We start from the raw sequence: 24,329 nt of genomic DNA on the forward strand, positions 1-24,329 counted from the left end.
ACAACAAAATAATTTTATTTTCTTTTTCCCTTTCTTTTTTAAACTTGCACCATTAACCCTCACTGAAACTTTTTCTCTGTCTCTCTCTCTGTCTCTCTCTGTCCTTCTCTTTTTCTCCCCTCCCCTCCCCTCCCCTTCTTTTCCCTTCCCTCCTTCCTCTCTCTTTCTCTTTCCCTAACCATAACTGTCTTGTAAACCCTCTCTTTGCCAGAGAGTTCAAAATAGTATGGGAATAACTTTAATTTTTTTCAGAAAACTTAGACCTCCACTAGGCTGTTTAGGGGTTTTATTTTTTATAACCACTTTACTCTGGCTAGTGATTCAAGTTTTTGCAGGCCATGTTTGATAAGCTGCAGTGCTGAAAATTTAATCTTCAACCTAACAGTTAATTGGTTTAGAGACTCCAAAATTTGTTTTCTGTCCTCTGTAAAAGATGAGCATTATCAAAGCTCTGATGATGGCAGACAGCTGTCAGAGGTTAGCCCTACAAATAAAGGAAAAGGGTCCTAAGAGAATGCTGGACAACAGTGCCTGATGGTGGCAACATGTTGTGCCCAAATTAGTACTTTTATTACGATGAACTTATCATTATTTCCTGCATTCTTTCATGTCTGTTTTTTCCTTGTTACTATAGCTAGCATTATTCTATCAGGTAATCACCCCCCAAAACTAAAGACCCCTAAATACTCTCTCTTAATTCTAAGACCATTACTATATCTGTTTATATGCATGAAAAACTTAAGTAAACATAGTTGTAATGTGCCTTCTTTCCATTAATTTCACAAATAAGTCATCATTTTTAACTCAACCACATTAGAATATTCATGCTGCTTTTTCCTTGGTAAATTCTATAAAAGGAGGTTTGTTACAGCTAAATCTAATACCCTCCTACTGAAGAGAAGTTGTATATTTGTCAGAGACCCACACTTGATACATGCAAAGTACCTGCCAAGTTCTATACTTTTTGGTGTGCTGTCAAAATTGTAGACAATTTTTTCATATGTGTATATCCTCTGTAATTTTAAGTAGATTAAATTTTAATAACATATTGGCCCCTAAGCGGTTTTAAAAACAAATAGTGTTTTCGGTTCACTGAAGGTAGCCATTTATTATTTCTGCTCTTTCTGAGGTACCAATATTTTCTGGCAGGGTTGGTGTACTTTAGCTGGAGTCAGCATGGGTGTGTACTGTTTGGCTGACATTCTTTTTGCAGTTTTAAGTCTTGATAGTGGAATATTGCAGTAGATGTGTGTTTCAGATTATAAAAAATTCTGTTGAGGTATTCTTTTGTGCCCCTATTGATATCTAGATAGAATAGTTTATCTTCTTGTAAGAATGATCTGAGAATAAAATATTGTGATTGCTGACAAAAGTCTAGGCCAAATACCATTGATTAAACAAGAAATAACATTTATTCTTTCATATAATGTTATACATATTATCTTCATTCACATCTCTGCATTATCAGCACTTGGCTTATGGTGTTCATACTATTTATTTAAAAGTCATTAAATGGTTTTAATATACTTTTGTATCAAACCTGTGTAAAAATAGAAAACTAAGGTTCTGATGGGTGAATCACTTTGACCAGCTAGTCAGGATTCAAATTTAGGATTTTTGTTATGTTAAATTTACTGTTAGTTTATATTTTTATTCATCTTACTTTGAAGTATAGAAATATTGGATTTAAAAAACCAATTAATACATTTATAACATAGACAGTTTCAATATTTAATTGATAAAATATTATATTTCTATAACACCAGGTTTATAAAGAGTTTTTATATAAATTGTTCTGGCTTTCCATTAAAATATTTTTTAATAAAATTAATTTTATGGTGTAATTTGATTATAGTAAAGGAAAAACACAGAGTAACTTATTGAGTATAAATTCATCATTCCTAGCTTTCAAACAGCTTTAGTCATCTTTGGATCTTTCCATATTCAGGGACCTGTTGACACAGAGAACTAATGATGGTTCACTGTCCGAGTGGATTCTTCTGGGATCCCTCTCGACCTCAGGTGTGCTTTGTTATATCTAAAAGCATTTGAATACGCAGTGTATAAAAAGAGTGGTTATTCATCTTAGAAATAGTCTGGTGTGTTTCAGTTACCTCCCAGTGATCAAGAAGAATAAAGTCAGGATGACGAGGAGAGTGAATCCACCAACAGCGGCGGTGGCTATCACGAGAATCTGTCCTTGTTCTGCTGCCATGTCAGAAGCTGAAACAGAGATACAACATTAAAATTTCCCTGGGTGACATTTCACTATTAAAACCATTTTACAATTTAATTTATACTAGAAAATACAATAACGAATGCCAAGCCCAGTATATTTGGCCTTTTTTTCAGTATTTGATACATATGAAGCAAACCCCAAATAAATGAGTTTTGACTAAGGGCTGAAGAGTTGGGGCCCTAATCCACAACATAAACCTCTCCTCTTTCATCAAAAAAGGTCAATAAAGTAGATGAATTCTTAGTAGCCCTTATTTTAAGATTATGTGCTGTAAAACTAAATCAGCAGATGGGCTAAAGAATTCTGTTTTATGTAACTGCTCACCGTATTTCCTCTTAAACACTTTGGCCAACAGACCAGGCTTTATAGACTGTTTTGATATCTGTTTTCACAAAGTAGAAAGACTACTGTATAATTCCTTTTAAGAATGATGTTCTTTATACTTCATAGAGCTTAATCCACACACTAAAATTGTGGAATTCCACCTCCACAGCACGAGGATATGCCTAGTGGGTGCTTAGATGCTTAATCAGCAATAACTGGAAAAATGATATTTAAAAGCTTCCTTTTTCGAAGAAAAGACCTGATTATATATGGTAGCAACATGTTCCTTTCATTGATAAAACTGTCTCTTAAAACCATATGAGCTGCATGTTTTACTAATCTTCCAGGAATCTTTTAACATATATCATTTCAATTAATTTATTAGCACTTCTAATTTTTTCATTCATAATGTTTTAATCAAATTTTTAATGAGTGGAATAGGCAATTGCTTAATAATAAAGGTAAGAAAACAGAAGCACAGAAAAAATTGAAGAAATTGCTGAAGCCCACATAGAACTATGACCAGAATTCAATCTTTCAGGTTTTTGTCTTATTTCTCCATTTTTTTTTTTACTATAACTTGTAGTAATAATTCAGTTAACCATCAATATTCTAGAAAACCAAATCAGTCAGTCTCTTAATGTTCCTTAAATTAAACTTGTTTTTTATTTTGACTACTGAAAATAAAGAATATCTATTAATCTCATCAGTTATTAGAGAAAATTGAATCAAATAAGGTATATAACTGAGAAGCAAACTGCAGAAGTCTCTAACATAATAATTTATTAAACTTGAGTATTTTACAGCTTCCACAGAAGTAGATCTTTTTCTGAGAATTAAGTATGCAGTATACTATGTGCAAATTCATATCCAGAGTAATAGCATTCTCATAAAAATGACATATCTACAACAGAATGTCTAAGCCTTAAACAGTACTGTCAAGTCAGTAAGAAACCAGTCATAGCATTTTAGAGACTTCTAAAAAAGTCTAAATGTTAATAAAAACAAAAGTCATTTATGTTCAGTTTTCAGTAAGAGAAATTTATTAAATCTTAGAATTAGAATTTAATCACTATGATTTAATCAAGACATTTTCAAGCAATCTACTACAATGTTAAGTTTTTGCTCATAATCTGTGCAGAGACAAGTAGTTGCATCTTATCCAATAAATAATGTACTGAAGGTTTTTTATTAGGTCTTCAATGAATTTCCTAATCTTCAAAATAGCACTGATATCATGGGAATTAATGTTGTGCTCTAAAATGTCATATATTCTCACTGAAAGTTATTGAATAACAAAAATGTAAGAAATAGTTGTTCTAGAAAACATTATCTTTTTGAAGATAAAGCAGATGGCATTTACCCAAAAAACATTATTTACTTAAAAACTGTTGTATCTGGGCCGGGCGCGGTGGCTCAAGCCTGTAATCCCAGCACTTTGGGAGGCCGAGACGGGCAGATCACGAGGTCAGGAGATCGAGACCATCCTGGCTAACACGGTGAAACCCCATCTCTACTAAAAAATACAAAAAACGAGCCGGGCGAGGGGGCTGGCGCCTGTAGTCCCAGCTACTTCGGAGGCTGAGGCGGGAGAATGGCGTAAACCCGGGAGGCGGAGCTTGCAGTGAGCTGAGATCCGGCCACTGCACTCCAGTCCGGGCAACAGAGCAAGACTCCGCCTCAAAAAAAAAAAAAAAAAAAAAAAAAAAAAAAAAAAAAAAAAAAAAAAACTGTTGTATCTGTAAAATATATAGTATAATTCAAGAATTTTGAATCAGGGTCATATAGTTTCATAGTAGTTAGGTAGCTATAATTTGTTGAGTCCAAAATTGAGAGGAAGATTTAGTAATTGGGTGCCTTTTGAAAGTCAGATTACTTTGTTATAAAAAATGGTGTTGTTTGACATACATCATTACTGACTAAACTGCTAATTCTACAAATATGTCTCATTTTGCACACTTGTTATTACATTTATAAACTTTGTTTTAATTAAAATTTTAATTGGATAACAATCTTAAGTTATGACCCTTTGAAAAATGCATATTCCTGCATAATTGCTTCTTAAACTTAGGAACCATAAACACTTCTCTGTGGAGAATAAAATATGTTAAATACTCTTATTGGAAAATAAGAGTATTTAATGAAACACTATTATACTGGGAGTAAAATGCTATAGATTGTGAGGCTGGGATGATGATAAAAACCTCATCAACATTATCATCTTCAACAAGAACAACAGTCATTATTTATTTAATGGGAAACTATGAGCGTCAATTCATTATCAAAATTATCTTCACAATGGTCTTGATGGGTAGGCACTATTATCATTCCTAGTTTTAACAGTTATTTTACTTTCTCAAGGTTACATATCTTGTCAAGGGTAAACTATTTCTACCAATAAAACCATCACATTTTATTGAAATTACATTTGATAATCCATCTTTCCCATTTGATTTCAAATTCAGTGAGAGCAGGAACTATATTCACTATGATATCCATAGTGGGGTGAATGGTGACAGCCTTTCCCCCTCCCCTCCAAAAAGGAATTTGCAGGCGTAATTAAGAATCTTGATTATCCTGGATTAACCAGGTGGTCCCAAATCCAATGACAAGTGTCCTTATAAGAGACAAAAGTGGAGAAGCCAAAGAGGAGAAGGCCATGTAAAGACACATGTAAAGACAAAGGCAGAGACTGGAGGTATGCAACCCACAAGCCAAAGAATGAAGACACCAGAAGGAAGGAGAGAAAAGGAAGAAGTCTCTCTTAGAACCTCTGGAGGGTGTATGCTTTTGGTCTTCAGAGCTGTGATATATTATTTTAAGCCACTGACTTAGTGATAATTTGTTGAAACAGTCGTAGGAAACCAATACAGTGTCCAATCTATGTGGTAGTAAATATTCCATTGAGTAAATGGGTTGAATAATTATTTGCACTGGATGGTTCTGATAAGAAAAGGTCAGGAGTAATCCACATTCCCACCCTTCCCTTGATATGTGAGGAAGATTTACCATCAGTGTAGCTATACAATATATGTGAAGAGAGTGTACCCAACACTAATCAGAAAAATCCAATTAATCTGTGTGCTTGGAGACAATGCTTTCTGGGAGGTAGAAGCTACTAGGGAATTCAGACTGCTACATTTTACCAAGTTGAGTGGATTAAAGCTCAGAAATATGAGTCTAAGGTTGAGAATTTCTTAGTTCATTCAATTAATATTTATTGAGCAACTAGTATACGCTAGGCACTAACATAGACACAGGGTATACAATGATGAACAAAACACAGCTACTGTGCTCATGGATTTTCAGTTCAGTGGGGAAGACAGACACTGAGCAACAAATTACAAAAGTAATTATTGTTACAAAAGGGAAACTGAACGGTGTTGGAAAAGAATAAGCAGCCTCTGGCAGTGAGTGAGCTGACAGGGAATTTGGGAAAATGTAATGTGTTGGAAGAAGTAAGAGGAGAAACAGGATGATCACCTCCTTGGATAGAGATCTCATTAATTTGATTTATTTAAATAGATACTTAAATAAACAAATAAGCAAACCATGAAATTATCTACCAAATGGATTCCACGAAAATACAGCATAGCTATAAATGTCTTCTGTTATGAAAACTTGTCTATAGCATTATCCATTCATATTTGTCAATCCTGAGCAGAAGCTTATTTCTCATTAGTTTTGTAGGAGAAAAATGTATAATTTACTCACATAAGTAGCATCTGTTGAAAGCAAACTTGTCCCTAAAAAGAACCACACTGAAATCCATAGTGTAAAATAAAATTTATATGTGACTGGCTGATTGGAAATGATCCTTTGTTTAATTGCGGGGTTGTATTCTTGGACAAAGATAAGTATATTAAAATGATGTATTTAATTCTATGATTTGGGGAAAAGTACACTTCCTTAAGAAGAAGCAATTATGCAGAAAGAATTGGGAAATTGTGACTGAGCAACAGCGCTTGGCATAAGTTGTGGTGACATTATTAAGTGTGGTTTGTTTCCATCTAAAGAAAAAAAAAGTGAAATGCTTGACTTGGAATCTAAATACTTAAAAAAGAGATTTCATATCTTTAGGAAAGTGTGAGAGAAAGGCAATTTGGCTATTTTTAACCAAGGAATTTTCTTCTGTGGAGGCATATGATTTTGTCTCCCTGTAATCAAGATTATTCTAGTTTATATTTACATTTCAAAGTAAAATCTGTTATTTGTATTCTGTGTCATTTTCTGTGGGATAGAATTCTAAAGTTAACTCTTTTCCGTTATGAACATCTTTTTAAAGTTATTGAAGACAGTAGTTAACATGAATTTTTAAATAAAGCATCTCACAAAAAATGCTGCTCAGTGAAATAAATCGTCTTCATCATTTCACCAGAATGATTTATTTAAGCACAGCACAAATCTCAACAAAGCCCTGAATTTATGATACCCAGTAAATTAATTTTAAAGTTTATGGACAACCAATACAGGAAAATTCTCCTCTCAGGTCATGTATAGAAATCAGAATTGGCTTAACTTTCTGAGAATTTAGCAACACAATGGAGATTAATTAATCTGCACATTCTCAACACCACATTCTCATGCAGACAGAAGAGTATGAGATACAAATGAAAGCTAAGGAAACACATCTTCCAGATGAACATACACTTGTGACTTTGTGGATGATACTGTTATCATTTTGGTCGCATGGACTTGAAAGCATAGAGTTATCTTTGATTTTGCATTTTCCTACAGCTCCGAGTCCAGAGTCAAGTTTTTCATCTTGCCTTTATTACCAGTGACACAGCCTGCCGTCAGGCTTTAGCCCTGCAGGAGTAGACTAGTTTTACTATTTGCTATTAGGTTGCCTTTGCACAGTATCTCTTCAAAATCCATCCATATTATATGGACAGATAATTATTCTTCACAATAATATTTTAAAATATTGAGAACATTTCCCATTGCCTACAGGGTAAAATCATACCTTTCCCATGTATCCCATTCTCAGAGATGTTGAGGCAAGAAAACTTGGACTCAGGCCTCATCCAATTCTCTCCTTCACCTTCCAAGTTGATCAGTCCTGTCCCTTATAATTTTAAAGTATTTCTTAGATTCTTTCTCATTCTCTCCAACTCCCACTGTATTTTCTTAGTTCAGGTACCCATATTATCACATGTATTTGAAATCAGCTAGACAGCAGGCTCAATTATGTGATTCAGTTGAACAATAGAAAGCAAGGCAAAAACAAAAAAGAGTCTCTAGAAAGATATGGCTGAGGTGTACATAGTATAAAATAGCTTTGACACCTCACAGCTCTACTTCATACATATTTGTTGATTTTCAAGTTCATAAAACAGTGTAGTAGGCAACAGATTAGAAGATAGGTTGGGGAGGCATGTACAGAGAGAGCTGAATAGAATTGCACACTGCTAGTCAGACTGATGGAAGACGTGGAAAAACTGAAAATCTGACACAGGATTCCAAAATGTATACCAGTCAAGAGCCAGGAGTTTAGGATCAAATAGCCCTACAAAATTCAAGGAGCATCAAATAATTCATTATGTTTTATAACTCAATAATACATTAATATGATCATTCGATATTAATTAGAAAATACTGAGATAAGTCCAATATGTTTTAGTTGAAAGGACAAGAGTTTGGGAATGCATGATTAAAAAATGTTTGCCTCCAAACTATTACAAAGTTATAAAGATAATACTTTTAAGATTAAACCCTGGCCAAAAACTTAAATTACCAAAATGATTTATTTCCTGAGAATTTCAGTGTTTTGACTCATCTCTACTACAAGCCTCTTAAGGGAAGACTAATAAGGTTCAACTTTCTATATAACAAGGGATTAGCATAAGCCATACATAGTATAGGTATTAATACATGTGTATTGTTTGTGAAGAAGAGATAAAAATGACATTCTAAATATAAAGATAAAATGCCCTTGGCTAAACAACAGTTTACTTATTTGATGTGTGTGTCAAAACGCTTAAACATGTTGTAATTTTACATTACATTCCCTTTCATATTTGTATGCTGTAAATCAGTATGTACAGAGGTAAATTAATAGAAAATAATGTGGGTCAATTTCTTTTTCCTAGATATCCCTGCCTAGGCTTTGAAAAAAAGTAAAAATAGTCAACAAAGTATTATACTGATATCTTTCTTTTACATTTATTCACTATTTGATGTTATCTACTCAAAGGAAAAGATAAGATTAGAAATAATAATTTATTCAGAAATAGATTAATAGAAAATAATGTGGGTCATTTTTTTTTTCCTAAATATGCCTACCTAGGCTTTGAAAAAAAGAAAATAAAGTCAACATAGTATTATACTAACATCTTTCTTTTACATTCATTCAATATTTGATGCTCTCTACCCAAAGGAAAAGTAGCTGTAAGATTAGAAATAAAAGAGAATAGCAAGAGATTGTCTTTTCCATTCAAGTAAGCTGGTTACTGATTTCTCAGCTGGATGGACACAAACCTCCTGGATCATTTCTGTTGAAGCAGAGACCCTTAGCAGGGATCATACTTCCCCCCCCCCCCCACTCAGAAAGTGATTTCACAGCTGTGCCTTCTTCTACTCCTCTGCCACTTCTCCAGAAACAATACAATTCAGTACATCAAACTGTGACTACACTGAAACACCAAAGATTTTGAGATTCACTCTTCCTGATGACCTCAATTTACTTGTCAGATAAAAATGCCAAATGACACAGGGATAATTGGAAAATGTGAGTTTGGTACAACTTGACGGAGCGGCAGAAGCAGAGGCAAATAGTGTAGCATAATGAAATATTTTCTGACTTTTTTTAAAAAAAGAGATTCTTGTGTTCATTAATGAATGGTCAAGATGCCTTACCACAGGTAGGCTTCATGTGACAAATTTCAAAGAACAAAGAAAATGATTGAGACATTTAAACACCTGAAACTATGGTCAACATTCTAAATGTCAAAGATGTAATTTGTAATTGTCTGTATTTCATATTGTTACTGGCAGTTGAGATAGGTCTTGAGAACATTTTTCTCAAAGAATATTTATATCTTCATGCATATATCTTTCATCCTTTAAAAAGTTTTTTAAGATCCAGTGTAAAATAGGATTTCCATACAAATTTCACAACTTCCCTGGATCACTGACCTGGAACCAATGATGTTCCATTTTAAATACTATTCAGCATGTGCCATAATATTAATAGCGGATATTTGCACATTGGTGAGCATATCTAGGCACTTGAGGTTATAGTTTCTTAATATAACAGTTACTGTGGTTTGAGATAAAGAGCTTTGTAATGAAATTGATAATCATTAGGGATCACACATTTCATAAGTTGTATGAACTGTATAAACTTAGATTTATTTGGAGTCTATTTTTCATAGAAAAAATATTTAAAGAAAATGAACTTGATTTTAAAAACAGAATTATTTAGAAAACATCTAAATAGTTTCTTGAGGAAATTCTCATTCACCAACTGATTATTCATTCAAAAACAAAAATACCATTTGCTAAGCACTGTGACATAGAGCTTGGGGAGATGAAGACAACTAAAGTGTGATTTCCTCATAGCGTTTCTCTTTAGTGAGAGAGATAGAGATGCAGACCTTAGTTGTAATAGAGAGACACTGGTGCTAGAATGGAGGTATATGTGAAGGTCACAGGACAAGAGGGGTAGAGTGGTAATCTCCACAGAAAAAATCATACGAAGGTTATAAAGAAGGTGATTCTTAAACTAAATCTGGAATGATTCAAAGAAATCTGCAAGTCACCAACATGGTGAGTAGATACTGGACACTATAGCTTGAGGAAACATCACAAATACTACAAAGATACAACTAGCACAACATCTTCAGGATTTTATATGTACTTTTATATGCCTGGGACACATACCAAAATGCACGAGGAAGTTGGAGAGATAGGCAAGGAATAGGTCATAATAATTTAAACTGAAACTGACTCCAGTCAGCATGCTTGAGTTTTTCTCAAGTTACTATTAATATTCAGATTCCAGAATAGGGTATATATAGATGTTAGTTTACTGAAAATTGCCATTTTTACCAGAGACATAAACTCTTGCAAATATATGAGAATACTGAAGGCAAACCCAACAGAGAAGAAAACAGAACTGAGACTGAGACATTATTAAAGACATCATTGGAGAGCCTGGATTTGGCCTGACCCTCACACTACCCCTTTGACTTTTCAGTTACCTGAGGCAATAAAGTCCCACTTTTCATTAAGCCAGTACATTTTTGTCACTTGAAATGGAGAGTCCTATTTAATATAATGAACCAAGAAGAAATAATTAGACTCGATGTAAATGCTAATATGTGGCAGGGTGATGCAGGACTTTATATATCCAAACTAGGTATAGTTACTTCTCATTGTTTATTATGTTCCTTGAGTTGAATATTTTCTATCTAACTTCACTATCATCTTTTGATTTTGATGATAAACACAGTCTCTCAAGTCTGTTTGCCTGGTAACTGGATGGACAGGATTGGAACCTTTTTCTATAGAATGACTAACAAATGTGCCAGGAGATATTCCAATTTATTTTTCTTTAATAGATGGATATTTTTTGGGGGAAATCAGTCCTGTCTGTCCTATATCTAATGGGTCTCATATATCAATTTAATAAAAATTGCATGGATGCAAAAACAAAGGAAAAGAAAACAAATGGGCAGACAACATTTCTGGCAAGTTTAGCAAGACAGCATGTTAGAATGTGGGATAATTTGCTTAACTGAAACCTATCTAATTATAAACTAATTATCACCAAAATACTGGAGCTAAATTCATGTGGAACACTTTTAGTGAATTTTCACAGTTTATGATAACAAGTTTGAGGCTACAGTTGTCCTTTATTTGGCATCAGCAGAACTATTTATGGAAGCACGGCTAACCATCAATGCCAGGTGCCAATTTTTCTTAGCGTTATGGACCCAAATATATTTCCTTAAGGACCTGCCATTGCTTTACGCCAAACCTCATTTAACCATCTCCTGAAAGTGAGTAAGTTCTAAGGGAAGATTTTGGATCATTGTTTGAAGCCTGTTCTGAAGAACACCAAACTACTTACCTCAAACAACATCTACTCAATCACCAGGATTAATTCTGGAGAGATTCAATGGGAGACTATTTTAAAAAGGCCAACCCCATGGTAGCACAAACCTATGGCTCCATTAATTTTTTTCAGCATCTCTTCAATTATTTACACTCTGCTTCTCCTTAAGCCATGTGTGTGAGGTCTCCCATAGCAGCAAGAAGGTTTTCTGCACAGTATTGCCCTACTACTTACTACTATTATTTTGAAGAAAATAAGATTGTTTACTTATGCATATTGATTTTTTCATAAAATTTAGACTTCATTGCCTAGGGAACTGAGTTAAGTAAAAAAATGAGGCTTAATATTAGGATCTACAAATGTGGGAGTAAATATCTTTCTAAAACGGAAATGAAAGGGAATATTTCCTGACATACCAATTCACTTTGTCATGTAATATAAACACAGTATTGTGTTTTATTAATTTTTAACTTGTATCTTCACAATATGACACTGGTTTTAGACAACCTGAGTATTTGCCATCATGGCAGATAGAAAGATAAGCATCTTCCGAAATGCTGATGATATGGGTGTGGTTTTCAAAAACTAGAATTGATTTCAGGATACAAATAATTCTGCTACCCTATTGCTGCCAGAAAGAATTGAGCATCACCAACTTTATCAAAACGAAAATCATTTTCTTTGGCAGACAAAAGGCAATTGATCAAAACTTCACACAACGAGACAAGATATTTCCATTTTGTACAAGCATATTTTTTCTATAGCTTATCCAGGAAAGCGTAGTGCAGAGCTATGCAGTTCAATATAACTTTTTCCATGGGAGCATTACTTCTCGGGTTTCTTTTCGATGACTTGGAACACCTGCTTTGAAAAATTTCCAGGCCAGAATCATCTTTTTTCACAGTATCCCGTGGTGTGGGACTCTGAAACTCTCAATCTAGAATATATCTAATGGTGGGGGCAGATTCAAGTCTGCTTCCTAAGGACAATCTTTGCTTTGCCTGCAGCCCGTTTTAGTGTAAACGTTGAGAGGTTTTATTTTTACTTTTGCAAAACTACTGGTTGGGCTTCTCAACATTTATAGTGGAAGGATTTCTCTATTGCTTCACCATATTTTTGTACCATTTGTATCATCTATTGATATGAAAGCAAAAAATTCACATTTTAAGCACTCATTAAAGATCAACCTCAGCCGGGCGCGGTGGCTCACGTCTGTAATCCCAGCACTTTGGGAGGCTGAGGAGGGCGGATCACAAGGTCAGGAGTTCGAGACCATCCTGGCTAACATGGTGAAACCCCATCTCTACTAAAAATATAAAAAATTAGCCAGGCGTGGTGGTGGGCGCCTGTAGTCCCAGCTACTCGGGAGGCTGAGGCAGGAGAATGGCGGGAACCCGGGAGGCGGAGCTTATCAGTTTGGCAATTTTCATGCATAGTTGACACTAAGGGAAATCTTATTTGTAAGCCATAGACATGTTTTCCTAAATGAACATAGACACAGGTAGAGCACAAAACAGAGATGAGTGGCTATGCGCATCAGGAATAAAAGCTTTCTTTTTGAGAATTTTCCAATTTCTTGTTCCAGTCTTTTTTGAAACCTAGTCTGGGACATTTCTTCATTCCTCTTTCCTTAAGCGAGCTCATGTTTTATGTGATATCTGCAATCAAAGCGTCCTATTAGATTATTCCAATTTTAAGTTCCTAACAGACAAAAGTTTAAAAAAATAAATTTAAAAGGTAACTCCTTTCATTTACTTCCTAGGTATAATTTATCTTTTAAAGTCTGTGTGCATGGAATGAATTAAGTAACCTTCCTTTCTCCCACCATGGAAAAATCATGTTCAGTCAGTGAAACTTTACCTTGGCTCTATCAAAGGTTGTAGTCACAAAATGTCATGTAAAAACAAACAAAAACTTTTGCATTTGTTGAAAAAGCTGCTTGAGGCCATTTTCCTCAACAGCCTCTATACATCTTTCTTAGATCATTTGTGCTTCGTGAGTGTACGATAACTTTTCTCTTCTCTATGCACATACATGTGCATCTCTAGTAATCATTATCAGAATGACACTTTGTTCCCTCTTGTGCGTATGGACCTAATTTTCTATTTTAGTTCTAATCCATTAAACATTTTGCGCATATATTTAAAACTGCCTCAAATGCTCTTAGGAAGAAGAGAAATGCAGATAAAAAAATCACTGTTTCTCTGTTAAGTCCTCTGAGAAAGCATCCTTATAAAAAATTAAGACCAATTTAGATATGTTATTATATATATGGGGAAAGTCGTACTACGTACTGCTTAAAACATTCATTGTTTTCTGTTTAAAACACAAAAGTTGGACTATTGTATTTCTCTTATCTCTATTGAGTGACATTAATAACTTAAATTATATATATATAATATATATATATATATTTGAGACTATTCTGTTAAACAATAAGTAGTTGTCAAAGATTCCCAAGGATTCAAAGGCATTTTGAGCTGCAGCACAGAATGTGACAGAAAAAGGGGCACATGCCAAAGGTAATTAGAAAGCCCCAAGTCTTTTTGGTGTGTTCCTACTTGGTGCTCTGTTTGTCTCTCAGATAACTTGGAGTAACTTAGAAAATAATGGAGTAGCCTTTTTTTCAGTTATTATGCTCAGTAAAAAAAAAAAAAAAGTGATTTTATTCAAGTTCAAATATTCTCAAAACTGTGTCTATTCAATAATTTGAAGAGTAAAATTCTTCCTCAAGCAAGATATTCTGTGTTTATATTCAAGAAGTGATAACATACCTAATATCTATTCTGAGCCAAAAATATCATTTTCAATATATAGCTAAGCTGGATTTTGGGTAAGTTGCTTATTTTTGTGCAAGGAAATTCATGAGGTGGCTATTATTTTAATTGTAAAAAACTTACAGGCCGGGTGCGGTGGCTCAAGCCTGTAATCCCAGCACTTTGGGAGGCCGAGACGGGCGGATCACGAGGTCAGGAGATCGAGACCATCCTGGCAAACACGGTGAAACCCCATCTCTACTAAAAAATACAAAAAACTAGCCGGGCGAGGTGGCGGGCGCTTGTAGTCCCAGCTACTTGGGAGGCTGAGGCAGGAGAATGGCGTAAACCCGGGAGGCGGAGCTTGCAGTGAGCTGAGATCCGGCCACTGCACTCCAGCCTGGGCGACAGAGCGAGACTCTGTCTGAAAAAAAAAAAAAAAAAACTTACAGTGGAGTATGTGGCTATGGTACATAAGTCTTCTCATTTCCACTTGAAAACAGAGGAGGATTCCACAGAGGCTGTCCTACAAAAGGTCTTTTGCCAGAATTACATTCTTCTTCTTTTTTATTATTTCCTTTTTTCTTTATATAGGTGAGTAGCAGCTGATTCACAGCACAGGATGGTCCAAAAAATCATACTGAACTCAGCGGAGTTTCCCTCAGAAGAAGGGTAGTAATGATCATATTAAAAAACACCTTTGAGAGCTTTTATGTGTTCTCCATAGTTCTAAACATATATGTTAACTTATTTAGTCTTCAAAATAATCACATGAAATGGTAGTATTATTACCTCCATTTAATAGATGGAGAAACTGAGGCACAAAAAGGCTAATTAACTTGCACATGGTCACATCATTAGAAAGGACAGAACCAGAATTTACTCACAGATAGTTCAAATCCTGAGTTCGAGCTTCTAACCGCTGTCCTATGTTGTCTGTTTGTATTGAGACATTTGATGTGTTAAGTATTGAAAAGAAAAGTAGGCCAACTTCTAAGCAATTTGATTACCATAGAAACAGTAGAGACAATGGTTCTGGATCTACAAGGTGATATTGCTGGAACGGGCCTGATGGAGGCCCCCTGACTTGCCTACTGTGCTCACTAAGATTTGGTATCTCAGAAGTCAAAACATAGTTTCTTCGGCTGAGTCAAATTGTCCGGTGCTTAAGCCCTGGGAGGTCAACATACCTTGGGGAATTCTGCTCCTCCTTTTATGTCACCTACATAAATTAAACAAAAACTAACACCAAAACTAGCCAATTATCTTAATAGTAAATTCATGGGTATAAAAACTAAAATATCAGGGGAATAAGCAAATGATTTGATTGCTTTTATATAGTATCTATATGCAAGAAGGTAAAGAACATTTTCAATACAATTTTGAAGCTGTTAGAATGGAATTTAAGATTGAAAACTAGTAACAATAATATCAGTATTAATAATCATGTATTGAGCTCTAACTGCATGATAGCTGGATACTCTTCTGTTGTTAAGTACTTTACAAGCACTGAATCACTGTATACTCACGGGAACCTCAGAAAGTAGGTGGTATCCTTATATCCATTTTCCAGATGTGGAAACTGAGGCACAGAGTGGTTAACTGACTTATTCAAAGTCCCATATTTGGGATGTGATCAAGTCAAAATTTAAATCCAAGTTTAAGGAAGTACAAAGCTTGAACTTTTACACAAAATTCCTCTTTGCTAATTCTCTTTTGCCGTCTATTTACCTGTGAAATACCTGTCAAGTTGAATTGCATGAATCAGTTGCTAACATAAAAATTTTCTTTCTTATTTCTGCTTGGATAAGTTCTTCCTTTTCTTCAAGGCCAAAGTAAGGTCATCCTCCCTGAAGTTTTTGCCAGTTGTCTAGTCTGGAGTAACAATTAGGATTATGGTGATAGTTAACTTTGAATGATCACGTGTTACTTGTGTCAGATACTGCAGTGAGTACTTTTCTCACATTAGGAGGCAGATACTCCCTATCCTCCTTCTCAGCTTTACTCTTCACCAGACTATCTCTTATTATCTGTCTTAGATGGGGTTTACTGGGACACAGATTCTTCAATGGAGCTTGGCTTGCAGCATGTTTTCTGGGGAGTGACCTCAGCATAAACATGTGGGAGTGCAGGAAGCCCATGGAAAGATGCAGCTGTTGACTTGACATGTGGTAGCTACAAAGACCTCAGCGGACCCCAAGGAGTGCTGGAGCTGCGGTGGTCTTCTGGGTTGTCTTGAATTGACACAATGGGCATGGGTCTTTGTACATCACATTGAGGAGTCTTGGATTCTGACTGTCCCCAGGAAGAGGGCATGACCCTGGGGCATCCAGCTTCTTTTGGTGAGGGACAATGTCTGCAGCTATGAGCCTTCAACTATGAGCTTTCAGCAGGCAGAACTACCACTAGTTGGGTCCTGAAGGGGAAATCTAGGCAATACACCACACCTCTAAATATAAAATGTTTGGCTTATTGTTTGTTTATTGTCTTTCTCATCTCTCTAGAATATAAGCTCCAGGACAGCAGGGACTTTTGTCTATTTCTACTATAGCCTGAGTATGTACAGAAAGGGTTCTCAAGAATATTTTTGAATGAATGACTCTACATACAAATGAATAAATTTCTAGTTTTCCCACAAGGAAACCAAAACATAAATCAACTACATTGCCTTCCTTAGGTCCCAATACCTGGAGAGTTTTGCATTTTTAGAGCAAAGGAAGATAGTATAGCATGTTTACTTTACTTCATTTATGGATCTAAGGAGGAGAATCCTCATGAGCCAAGAAACCAAGTTCTATGATGCCTAATTGAATGTAGCATTTTTTCTTTCACCAATTCGAATGTACAACTATGCAACTGAGCCTGAGACAAGTGCCTTTGCATGACATGTTAGTTTTGGTGTCTAACTTCCCTCTGCTAATATATCACCATTACCCCTATGCTATCTAGATTCACTAAGTTTCCCAGATAACTTAATGTCTAGATTTTCTTGGAAGGTTTGACTTGGGATGGCTTAGCTTCAGTTTTCTCAAAAGGTTCTGGTGAGCAGGTCATAATTTACTGTGTTTTCAGAAAGTCCACAGACCAAATATGAACTGTCAGGGAGACATATGCAGGCTTACCTGCTGGCAGAGAGTGAGCATGTATTAGAATTTAAATTGATGATTCCCAAGGTTCTAGCACCTTCAGTAGGTGAATTTTTCAAGGCTAAAATAGTCTAGGGAATTTGGAAGTTATGAGAGCTATAGGAGTGCCAATGAAAAAAGATATTTAGAAGGTTTTATTTGTAGTGTGGTCAAATGAAGGTGAGGAAATAATTAGATGTGTTCTCAATGGTTTCAGGGACGTCAGTTATGGGAAGCTTACTGTGACTGGCTTGCCTGTTTCCAAAACTGCATACAGCTGGAAGAAAAATCAAAACCTAGGAAATCTGAGCCTCAGAAGCCAGGTAAGGATGGCATTGCACGGTCCTCACTAGCCACACGTCTTGTGTTTCTTGTACTGAGATCATCATCCCCACCATTCCTTGCTGCTGATCTTGTGCTATTTGAGGATGACACTGGTTCTCCAACTAGAGCTTGCAGCCAAATAATCAGGAGGGCTTATGGACACAGAATGCTGGGTCCCACCCCCAGAGTTTCTGACTTAGTGGGTCTAGTCGGAGGTCTGAAAAATGTGCATTTCTGGTGTGTTCCCAGGTGTTGCTGATGCCTTTGGCACAGGGCTCACACTTTGAAAAGCACAGTTTGAGCTATACTGACATTCTTCCAATTACTAGAAAGCTCCATGCTCTCTTTGATCTCTACACCTGCACACACACTGGTCTCTCTGTCTAAAGAGAACAAAAGCTCCCCAATTCTCTCATCTGGTCCCTCCACCCTCACTGCACCCCTACTTTCATGGCCAAGTTTGACTTAACCTTCAAGTTTCCTTTAAGACATTACCTTGTGGCAGCTTTCCTTGACACATTTGTTTGCATTTTTCTCCTTGTGCTCCCTTCTACAACACGTATTACCCTCTACTGGAATCTTGTTTAATATTCTGAACTTCTCACTAGCTGTTGTGAAAGCAGGGAATTGGTTTATCCTTTTTGTTTTTGAATCCCCAGTGCCTACATCTATATCTGGCCCATTTATTAATGTTTTGATCAAGTAAATGGGTGAATGAACTAGTTGAACAATTAAACATTCTTCTGCTTACTTTAGCTTTTACTGTTTCCACTCAAGTGCCCTTCTCTTTCTCCCTCATATTAAATTTAATGCAAACTATACCAAATTTTAAAACAAATTCTTTTTACTTCCAAGGGTAACAACTTATGTAACAATATTTAAAGTAATGATAATTTCATTCCTTTATCTCAAAATGGGAATAGGAAGTGTATACGAATGCAGAATATATGTATTATATATATGAACGTGTGTATGTATGTACATATATATATATATATACACACACACGTGTGCTAAATTCAGTAATATTGCCATGTTTATTGTTGATGGAATTGCCAAAATTATTTGTTGACAAAATTATTTAGTCTGCTTACTGATTATGCATCCAGCAAATATAAGATAACTAATTTAAAAAAACTGTAGTGCAAGAGAATTTTTAAATGAATGCTGTTTTCCAGAAGCATAAGAGAATATGAAAATCAGTTAGATGTGAATCAGCTATTTTATATCTAGCAGTAAGATTGCCATATTCTGCTCCTTTGCCTATCTTTATAGTACAGTAATGTGCTCACACATGTCATGCTTGGGTTTGTGCACACACAGCTAAATCTTTTAAAGTACTCCTGCAATTTTGCCAAGAATTCTTGTTACTCAATTTAAATTTCAAAGGAACTACTGTTTCCCTTGAAAAAGTAAAGTGTAACATGAATACTTAAGCTGCTTCTTAATTCTTCATACAGGCCTTTGTAGAACTGGCTGGGTTTATTTTATAAATATTTGTCCATTCAGTACTGTGACTTGATGGTGAAATAAAGCACAAACAGCTGTTTTGCATTGGGCTAATACAAATTTAGTAGACGTTACATTAGATAATTTAAAATGTTTTTTATTGAAGAGTGGCACCAGGCAAATTAAATTTTTTCCAACTATGCTTTTATGTTTTGACACAAACATATAATATTTAATATTCATATATTTTGTATGAAATACTTTTAACCTGACTTGGACATTTCTACAACTCTTTCTTTCAATTCTCAGATTTTTTTTCAGCTCTGAAAAATAATGGATTATCACGTGGATAGAATTTGACCAGGGCATACAATTACAACAGGAACCAAAACCCCATGCTATGTCATCCTTCCAGCCTGTGGCTTCCAAAGGACAGCTTCGTCTCAGCATCATGTATTTCTACCCTTTGCCTGTAAGAACCATATTTATACATCATCACTATGATACTCTACAACCAGCTAGAGCTCCCCTAATGCTTTCAAACACCATTCTATCAGTACTTACTGAACGACACCATACTCCTATTTCCTACTTGAGCTTAGTGCATGGCCATGCAACAGATGAGGGTGAGAGGTCAACCACAATGAAGAATCATACCAGCAATTCTGGGTAGGCCTCCATATTGCTGTTAATATAATGAGAAATTAGGTTTTCTTCACTCTGCCCTTGATGTTTTTCTGACAACTAAAATACGACTTTTGAAAAGCCACATCAAAATATAAGTCAATAAAGCTGATTTGTGTAGTCTGAAGAATGGCTCTAACTCTTTAAGTGTTACATAGAGAATATATTTTTCACTAAATTTGGGGCAATTTGAAATACCTAAGGATCATTTTTTGCTCTCTTTAAGAATTCAAGGTTGTAAAGTCAAATAGCTTGAAAGAAAAATTCAAGCAATTTATATGATGGCTGATAGAAAAAAAAAAATCCATCTCATATCAAGTCAAATTAAAATCAGACTTTGGGAATGACATAAATCAGGAACTCTCTTATCTCTAGTGTGGTTCAGCGATAAGCTTCCTAAAGACAGAGACCATATATTATCTCCTTTGTTTCCTTAGCATTCAGCAGACTGCTTGTTAGTAATATATGTACAAAATAAACAAAAATAAAATACTAAAAATATATAGGTAGAATAATAAAATACATGTAATGTGTTTGAAGCAACGTTGAGTATTTACAAATACCGAGTATTGTGTATTTATTGGATAATATTAATTCATATGAAATTAATTAAATGCCTTCTATTTGCCAGGTGCATGCAAAGCAATATAAGAGGTACAAAAATAAGAAAGAAAAGGGGAAATATTAGTCAAAGAGTGCAAGTCTTCAGTGATAAGATGAATAAGTTCTAAGAATCTAAGGTACAGCATGGCGACCATAGTTAATAATACTGTATTGACTACCTGAAACGTGCTAAGAGAACAAATTCACACAGCATACACAAATGAGAATCTTTTAAAAAAAGAAACAAAAGAAATGTTCCCTGATCTTGTAAAAACTTCCAGTCAAGGGTTGATGGTTTATATACCAAAGAAATAATATTTTACATACATTGCTATGTGTTACTACCTTAAAAATAAGCTTGCTTTCTGTATTAAGAAATACATCTACTGTTATTTGTTACTTTTGTTTTAAATGAGCTACACTGTAACACTGCCCTTTGATATGCACATTTTACAACATCTAAGTACCTGTTAATAGTTAATGATTTTCTTTCCAGCTCATTTAGCAAAGTTATGATCTTTAATATTTTTCATATTAAGGCCTTCAATCTGTCTTACGGTACCTAAGCCTGGTTCTTATCATTTAAAATCCTTATTTGATCTAGGAATAATTGAAATAAAATATCTTTTTTTAAATTTTTGTCGATTCAGTCTCTCTTAAAGGGAGACTTCCACTTTCTGTGCAAACAGTGACTCTTCATCAAGACCCTGCATATTTAAGTAAATAATACTAACTGCTTTATTTTGCCTCTTTGGAGTGTTATACTTGGTCTACCATGTGTATATTAATCCAGAAATATGCATTAAAACACTGCACACCACTGTGAACTTGATGCATTGAGATTTATAAATAGTCTTCTGAAAATCTGCTTATATTCAAAGACACATTATGCTAAGGCAAAATGTAAGTAATTAAGAGAGGGTGACGAATTGGAGGTAATAATAAAAAAATAATCATGTAGAAAATTATAAGTAATGACTAGGTGAATAAGAAAAGTGAAAGTACTGAATGGGCAGAAAGGGAACTCAACTTTGGTTCTAAGCATTAGTATGAAAAGGGCCTAATGCCATAATAATCCCATTCCAATGCTTACTACCTGTGGGTACTGTTAGGTTACTATACTTTATTATGCTTTACTTTCTTGATCTGTACAATTGGCATAATAGTATCTTCTGCAAAGGCTATAAGTGTTTTGGTAACCAGAAAAGATTTTTAAAAAGTGCTTGGAACATAATTAGAAGTCACAAATATGTTGTTATGAAATCTCAATGTTTGAACTTACATTAAACTTGTATCACAACCTTCTAAACAAAGCAGGGATTTCTTTTATCACATGCTAAACAGGTTCCCAATTAGCTTCAGCACAAATTCTTATTATGAGGGGCCTTCGTTACCTTATAGGACAGGCCACTTTATATTCAGACACCCTAATTGCTAGAAAATTCCTCTTTTCTACTGATGTTTGCATTTAGATGGCTACGGCTGCCAATGTTGAAAGTGTGCTATTGATTGGAGATTACTTTAAATTAAAGTCTTATATACTGGAATTTGTCCTCCTCTGGGTAGACTCATAAATATGAAATCTGCCTCCTGCTTGATTAATTAACTTTTTTATTACTCCACCAGGGTCAGCTGGTCCTCTTTCTGCTTCATGCGCTACCATTAATAATCATTCCAAAATTTCTGGTTGGTGTTAATAATGATGTAGCTAATTTCATCCTAAGTAATTGAAACAGTACAGACTGTGCTTCAACAGACCGGATCAAACATAATGGAGGTTTCTATAAAAGAGTTTAAGGAAGAAAATGTGTTAACAACAAAATTGTCATTTTACCCTACCTAAAATGCCCCCCAAATTTAGAATTAACAATTAATTTGTAGTTAGACTCGCATATATTACGTTTTTTCATGACTCAAGCCAGTTATAGCTTGTTACTCAAAATAAAGCAAGCAATATTGCTTATCTATGGCAAATAAAATTATCCGATTCTTTCTTTTTGAACTGGTAGGCAACATACTGTTCTTTAGTATTTTAATGCTAATATTTAATATTTTAGTATTTTTTTTTCTTTTTGACCTGGCAGGCAACATACTGTTCTTTAGTATTTTAATGCTAATATTTAATATTTTAGTATTTTTTTTTCTTTTTGACCTGGCAGGCAACATACTATTCTTTAGTATTTTTGTAAATCATATTTTCTTTATTTATTTGATTACATGTATATTGGAACCTGTGTGTAAGACATTTTCTGAGACACACAGATATACAGACTACAGTTCTTTATCTCAATGAGTTTACAACTTAGTAAAGAATTACGCCTTTGAACAATAACATATTTAGAAATTCCAAAGAGGGAGTGATGATTTCTCGCTGGCAAGAACACTTTAGGAAGGTAGCATGTAAGCTACAGTGACCATTTGTAATGTGATCATTTTCTGAATACTCCAGTTGGAAGTCATAGAAGACTCTTAGATATGATGAAGATACAGATTATTTTGTTCATGAAGCATCCAAATACTCTAATTTTTCCAGAGAATATGTTAACTTGGAAAAATCGATAGAAATGATGTCAATTTGGATTACATTTGGAGGGGGACCTGATATCTTGCTGAGAAATTAACATTCTATTCAATACAACATATGCAACGATTTAGAATTTTTAAGTGTGCAAATGGAATTTAGAAAAATTAATCAAATAGGGACATAAAAATGGATTAGGGAGGAAGAAACTGAAACGTAATGTTGCATCTTATTTTTTACGATCATTTCCTACCTACAAATTGCTAAAACAAGCCAAATTTCTTACATGTCAACCATACTAAAACAGCTAAATCTTATGTATATTTTCAAAATAATTAAATGGTTACATTTATTCATTTGTATCTACATACCACTTGTTGAAAAACATATAAGTCATGATATAAGATTTTATTTTGAAATATCCACTATAAGGTAATTATTTTATAGTTTGGTTTGTTCATGTTGATGATAATGATTTTTATATGATTATTTTATGTGCTATAAATTTAGCCCATCATTATTACTTTTGGTAAATACTACATTTTAAAATGTTGACAGATGTGCCTCTTCTGCTACAAAACTGATTTATGCAGCCTACAGGTGAAAACTTAAATTTACATGTTGTTAAAATGTAAGCTGTAATTAATCTTTTCAGCAAAAAGGAATGCATTGTTTATATGTTGGCAATGTATCAATTCTTGTGGGTCATTTAGATAATTATTAAGGCAATGGAAGAGGTAAATTGCCAATTACTACATGTAAAATTCCAATTTTCTTTCAAACATTGGCTTTAAGCTATGGATTCTGCTCCCTTTTGATAGCTCATAAGTTTTTTTTTAGTGTTTAAGCAGAAGGTTCAAGCTAGCTACAATCTAGCAGAATACATTTTATTTTGGTTTTAAAACTGCACATGCAAAATTACTTACTGCTACTATAAAATGGAATTTAATGTTATACAAATCTTGCTAGTGTTTTAAATAAAAACAAAAGTTTGATTTCCTTATCTTTATTACTTTTTAAAATGTGTAATTTAACAGGATTATTGTTAAAATGTATCAAACATGTTTTTTTTCAAGCAATTTATAAGTTATGGCTAATATTACTGGTGATGTCAACAGTTTGTTTTATTTTGATTCTCATTTTTTTCAGCAGTGGAAGGCCCAGAAAATACGCTCAGAAATAATAAGAAATTTGAGGAAGTTAAAATTTCCTATTACAGCTGTATAAGCCAAAAAGGACTGTA

At 34.5% G+C, this 24,329-nt stretch overlaps 1 protein-coding gene across 2 annotated transcripts in view; it reads right to left on the reverse strand.

The window, feature by feature from the left end:
- Positions 1-24,329, reverse strand: part of EPHA6 (EPH receptor A6) — a 941,742-nt gene that overhangs the window by 285,894 nt on the left and 631,519 nt on the right. The window contains exons 1-2 of one of the 2 annotated variants that reach the window (XM_023216077.2): positions 10,768-10,807; positions 2,115-2,223 (exon numbers count right to left, since the gene is read on the reverse strand). In XM_023216077.2, the coding sequence (XP_023071845.2) occupies positions 2,115-2,223; positions 10,768-10,807 (149 nt within the window). Of the gene's footprint in view, positions 1-2,114; positions 2,224-10,767; positions 10,808-24,329 lie in introns of those variants that run through there. The other variant, XM_023216075.3, reaches the window with a different exon arrangement.

Source organism: Piliocolobus tephrosceles, chromosome 2, assembly GCF_002776525.5.
Source record: "Piliocolobus tephrosceles isolate RC106 chromosome 2, ASM277652v3, whole genome shotgun sequence".
In the NCBI taxonomy this organism is placed as follows: Eukaryota; Metazoa; Chordata; class Mammalia; order Primates; family Cercopithecidae; genus Piliocolobus; species Piliocolobus tephrosceles.